General features: G+C 42.4%; 1 protein-coding gene across 1 annotated transcript; it reads left to right on the top strand.

The window, feature by feature from the left end:
- The first annotated feature begins 568 nt into the window (after window positions 1-568).
- DNAJC28 (DnaJ heat shock protein family (Hsp40) member C28) lies at window positions 569-5,301 on the top strand. Its single transcript, XM_055421174.2, has 2 exons — window positions 569-873; window positions 1,799-5,301. The coding sequence occupies exon 2, from the start codon at window positions 1,849-1,851 to the stop codon at window positions 2,989-2,991; it is 1,143 nt and encodes a 380-aa protein (XP_055277149.1). The 5' UTR covers window positions 569-873; window positions 1,799-1,848; the 3' UTR covers window positions 2,992-5,301.
- Window positions 5,302-5,746: the final 445 nt, after the last annotated feature.

Consider the following 5,746-nt stretch of genomic DNA (forward strand, 5'->3'; position numbering starts at 1 on the left):
AAGGATTTTAAAAGACTGTACATAGCGCATTTAGTACAGTGCCTGGCAAAAGGAAGGGCTTAACACACGTTTACCATGTGCTGGTACAATCATTTGCCAGATAAAAACAGAAACGCAAGTGTAAGCAAAACGGATTTTCAACTCAGGCCTGACTCCCCAAGGTTCTGCCTCTTTCTTTTTTTAAAAACAAAAATTATCTCCCTGTACAGGAGGGAGAAATAGTAAATCCTCACGACAGTGGCTTAACTTGTAAAGCCAGGAAACTCACCTAATTTAATTTTGTCCTCGACTGTTCTTACCCACTACCGACGCCTGGCTAAATGAGCTGCTCGCTTGGTTCTTGAACTAATAAAAGACCAGCTTTCTAACCTGGGTTAACTAGATCTTTCTGAGGTAGAATTTCCTGAGAAATTTCGGAGAGGGTGTCCCCGGCTGCAGACCCGAAGAGGCTGTCCTGTTCGGGCCTCCCGGAAGCAGTCCTGCGCGCGCCTCACTTGCAGGAGAACTACATCTCCCAGAATCCCGCTCGATCGATCCATCTTCCGCTCCAGGTGGGGGCGGAGGCAAAGCTGGTGCACGGGATGGGGCGGGGCCTCCCGAAAGGTCCTGCTCCTGTCCTTTTGGGAAGACTAGGGCTTAAAGGAGATTCCGGGGTTCTCTGGTAAGGTAGGACATCTGTCCCTATTAGGTATAATACTGCCCACCGCACCCCGAGGGTTCCCTCTGTGTAAAACGCAGATGGTCTAGCCCAGCGGCGGCGCTTGCCGCGGGCCGCCCGCGGAGACGCCTGTGGAGCGAAGGGCAGATGGCGCGCGCACGCGCAGAGGCTCAGCCTGGAGGCTGGAGCGGCTGAGCCGCTGAGCCGAGTCTGAGGTGAGTAGGGGCCGGGGCGGAGCGTGTCCAGCGTCGGGATTGACCGCTCCCTCGGGACGGCCACCGTGGGCACCATCACCGAAGTCCCAGTTAAACCTGAAAGTCCTTGATCCCAACTGTCCAGAAATTGGAGTCCCCTGGAACTCAGTTTTAGCATGTATACATCAAAGTCCTATTTTCAATGAAACCACTTCTATCATTTCATTGCCATTACCTTCGTACAAGACTGCCTTCCCCTTCTGTACCGTGCGTTTTAAAAATAATAGTTAAAGTGTAGAGAGGGCTCACCCTTTCATCTTGGTTTTTCGACTTGCAGCGAATAGCTCCTTCCTAACAAGCTGCAGAGCTTAAAATCTTTTTTGGACATTTGATTCTATTCAATTTAGTGTCAGACTAGGTACATACTTTGGCGTGTGCTCTGATTATTTCACATGTCTCCTCGTGAGAATACTCCTTGGGACGGTAAAGACAATGATACATTCGCTAACTAAAGAAGTAACGGTGCCGATGAAGTTCATGATCTGCTGGGGATACAGACAGTTAAACAAGACGCTTATTGTGCCCTAACCCTAACCATTTTGCTTCCACCTTGTTATTGTATTGGGTTATGTTGCTTAACCTTCTGGGTCTACATTTTCTCATAAAACGAGAAGATTGGATTAGATAATCTCTGAGAACTTACCAGCTCTAACATCCTGGGGTTAGTTAGTGAGGAGTAGAATCTAGATCATATCGCAATATGTTAATGTAAGACATCATCAACTTCCATTTCTCTACTAACATAAATGAATCGTAGCTCTGAGAATTTTAGCAGCAGCATTAGAAAGAACTGCCCTTACTGTATGCGTAATTTCATCCATATTGCTGAAGATATGAGTTTAGCTGATAATACAACTTTCTTCACCCTATATTTGTTGTTTTATAGATCATTGCTAGGGAAGAACTCTGGGTACCATAAGGAACACAACGTATGTGATGATGGCTCAGATCTTAAGATCTCATCTGAGAAGTGCTTCAGTGATCCCTAATCGAATGAAAATGGGTCCATATCTTGGTGTCATAAGAACTAGAATGATGTCAACTCATAAATCTAAAAGGGATATAAGAGAATATTATGGGCTGCTGAATCTGGATGAAGGCTGTTCTGCAGATGATGTCAGGGAATCTTTTCGTAAGCTTGCCAAGCAATACCATCCGGACGGTGGCTCTAGTACCGCTGATTCTGCAACCTTTATAAGGATCGAAGAAGCTTACAGGAAGGTACTTTCCCACGTGATAGAACAGACAAATGCCAGACAGAGTAAAGTTGAAGACACAGAAGAAGAAGAAGAAAAATTCAAATATAAAACACCCCAACACCGGCATTACTTAAGTTTTGAGGGTATTGGTTTTGGGACTCCGAGTCAACGAGAGAAGCAGTACAGGCAGTTTAGAGCAGATCGTGCAACTGAACAAGTGATGGAATACCAAAAGCAGAAACTGCAAAGCCAGTACTTCACTGATAGTGTCACTGTTAAAGATGTAAGACACAGTAAGGAACGAAAGATAACTCAGGCAATAGAGCGTTTGGTGGAGGATCTCATTCAGGAATCAATGGCAAAAGGAGACTTTGACAATCTCAGCGGGAAAGGAAAACCTCTGAAAAAATTTTCTGGCTGTTCATATATTGATCCTATGACTCACAACCTGAACAGAATATTGATAGATAATGGATACCAACCAGAATGGATCCTAATGCAAAAGGAAATAAAGGATACCATTGATCAACTCAGAGAGGCAATTTTAGTGTCAAGGAAAAAACTTGGGAATCCAATGACATCAGCTGAACAGAAACAGTGGAACCAAGTTTGTGAGCAGTTTCAAGAAAACATCAAAAAGCTAAATAAGCGAATTAATGATTTTAATTTAATTGTTCCCCTCCTAACTAGGCAGAAGGTCCATTTTGATGCACAGAAAGAAATTGCCAGAACCCAGGAAATATACACAACCCTTATAAAAACAAAAGAAATCATGGATAAAAACCCAAATAACACTGATCCAGGAGAAGGAGAGAAAACACCTGGAGTTAAGACAGGTTTCTTTAACTGGATAAATGTGTGGAAATTTATTAAAATATGACCATCTCAATGTTCACAGTACTGCCCCAAATAATTTTCAGTAGTATTAACACCACACATAGAGGCTGAGGTTTCTTTCTATAACACAAGAGTCTTAGAACTGTGCACCTCTGTACTTTTCACAAAACAACCCACGTCTCCAGTGATGTGTAAGTGAGAGAGAGAACTGTAAGAAACTGAGTCAGAGAAATAATGAACCAGCTTTGTTCTGAGGACATAGCAAGACAAGAGGAAACAATTTAATACTGACACTTGAGTTTATTAAAGCACAAAACTAGTCTAAGACTTTTAGGACATTCTCTATATGGTTGGAAATGTTAAGACAGGAAATTAGTGTAATGGAGTTCCGGCACTCTTCTTTTCTTTTTGTTTTTTACAAAGGCCTTCTCTGTGGGTACTGAATAAAGAAACCACCAAACATCTAGGTTGTACTTTGTCCTATCTAACTTCATGAGCCATTGGCAGCAAAGATCCATCAGCCAAGCTAACTGATTTAGCTATTCTAGAAATAGACTCCAGTGTCCACTTTTAAGAGTTTATTTTCTGACCTCTCAGAGGTGGGTTCAATGGAAACAAAGTTTCACTTATGGCTTCATCTCTAATCAGAGTTAAAATGTTGGTTTTACATAAACCTATCTGAAGTCTCTTATGTATCACACTTCTCAGAGGGTTTTTCAATGAGAGAAATATATCAGTTTACAGTCTTAGGGATCCAATTTCCTGTCTTAGGAAACCTTTAATAAGCAAGCATCTACAAGATGTCAGAATTTTGTGCTCACTTGCACCTTTGCAAATGAGAAGAGATTGACACCCATGAAACTGTGTCCCATCCACTCTCAGGATGATCTGACTTTTTAAGGTCTGTGTAATTTCTTTATTCACGGAATTGGGCAACTAGAAGGATATGGAGACTTGTCAAAAGGAGCTGGTCTGTTTCCTTATTTAATTCAGAGTGCTGTACTATGGAAGTGCCTCAAAAGCATGTCACTTGCCCCTCTGATTTTGGAAGAACAAGTTATTTTGTAAAGTTTGTGATAGATAAGTAAAATTACATCTTCAGAAGGAAATTTCAGACCTTTCTGCTTAGATGATGGGGCATTAATGGGTATAATATGTGATTATTTTGTTGAATGAGTTATCTCTAGCTTCTGCAATGATCTATTACTCTATATACAATTGTGACCAATGTGAAATAAGAGCTTTATAATAAAAACTATTGCTCCAAAACATTTTAGAAGGTGATGCTTCTGTGAATCTTGTTAAATATTAGAATTAGATACATGGCACCTAATTACAATACATGATACCTAATTATGGGGCTTCCCTGATAGCATGGACGGAGGAGCCTTGTGGGCTGCAGTCCATGGGGTCGCGAAGAGTCGGACACGACTGAGCGCCTTCACTTTCACTTTTCAATTTCATGCATTGGAGAAGGAAATGGCAGCCCACTCCAGTGTTCTTGCCTGGAGAATCCCAGGGACGGGGGAGTCTGGTGGGCTGCCGTCTATGGAGTCATACAGAGTCGGACACGACTGAAGCGACTTAGCAGCAGCAGTAGCAGCTGATAGCTCAGTTGGTAAAGAATCTGCCTGCAATGCAGGAGACCCTGGTTTGATTCCTGGGTCAGAAGATCCCCTGGAGAAGGGACAGGCTACCCACTCCAGTATTCTGGCCTGGAGAATTCCATAGACTGTATAGACCATGGGGTCACAAAGAGTTGGACATGAGTGAGTGACTTTCACTTACCTAATCACATTAGAACACCATATATAAAGGAAACCGTTTTTATTTTTGGTTGTGCTGGGTCTTCATTGCTGCTCGCAGGCTTTCTCTACTTGCGGTGAGCAGGGGCTATTCTTCATTGTGGGGCTCAGGCTTCTCACTGTGGTGACTTCTCTTGTTGCAGAGCACAGGCTTTAGGATGAGTGGACTTTAGTAGTTGTGGTGTGTGGGTTCAGTAGTTGCAGCTCATGGACTCTGGAGCATATGCTTAGTAGCTGTGGTGCATGGGCTTAGTTGCTCCACGGCATGTGGGATCTTCCTGGACCAGGAATCAAACTTATGTCCCCTGCATTGGCAGGTGGATTCTTATCCACTGAACCACCAGGGAAATCCAAGGAAATCATTTTTCCTATTAGCTAATGAGAAGGTAAGGTTATCAGAAATCCCTAGCAATTCCTAATTTCAGCACAGCACTTTATGTTTGTAAATGTCTATATTAATAAATTTAATCAATAAACTTAATGATTATTCAGTGGTCCAGTGTTCTCTAAACAACTAACAGTAATAATAAACATGTTTTTGTCTGACCATCTAAATGTTTTTTAATCTTCTCGCTTGATGATGTCAAAACTGACAGACATGGACTCTTCTTGCTAAGAAAGCAAGTTCACTATGTACAAACAGGGTCACTTACTGAAGTAAATTCCAGGCCAGAAAACAAATTTTGGGCCAGTTCATTGGCATTTGTGGAATCAGAATCTGACACTTAGGCTCTGTTTTGATGCAGCATTGACCTTTTTCTGTTGATTTTTCATCATGTAACTGTCAGCTTTTCAGATTTAGTAATAATTTATTGAGATCTCTGAACTCATTAATAGGCACTTATCAGACTCTTGTCTGATTCCCAGCCTTTTCATGGCTCCTTTCTTCAAACTGTAGGACGAAGACCCTGGCCCAGAACCACAAGTGGGTCACAAGTGACTTTTGTCTCTGTGTCCTTGTTCTGTGTGCCCGAGGTTTGGCCTCAGTCAGCA

The sequence above is a fragment of the Moschus berezovskii genome, chromosome 1, assembly GCF_049115385.1.
Source record: "Moschus berezovskii isolate FMDL1 chromosome 1, NW_MosBer_1.0, whole genome shotgun sequence".
Classification (NCBI taxonomy): Eukaryota; Metazoa; Chordata; class Mammalia; order Artiodactyla; family Moschidae; genus Moschus; species Moschus berezovskii.

Bases quoted from the DNA above. Each gene is read 5' to 3' on its own strand.
- DNAJC28 (XM_055421174.2), top strand. From the start codon at position 1,849: ATGATGGCTCAGATCTTAAGATCTCATCTGAGAAGTGCTTCAGTGATC.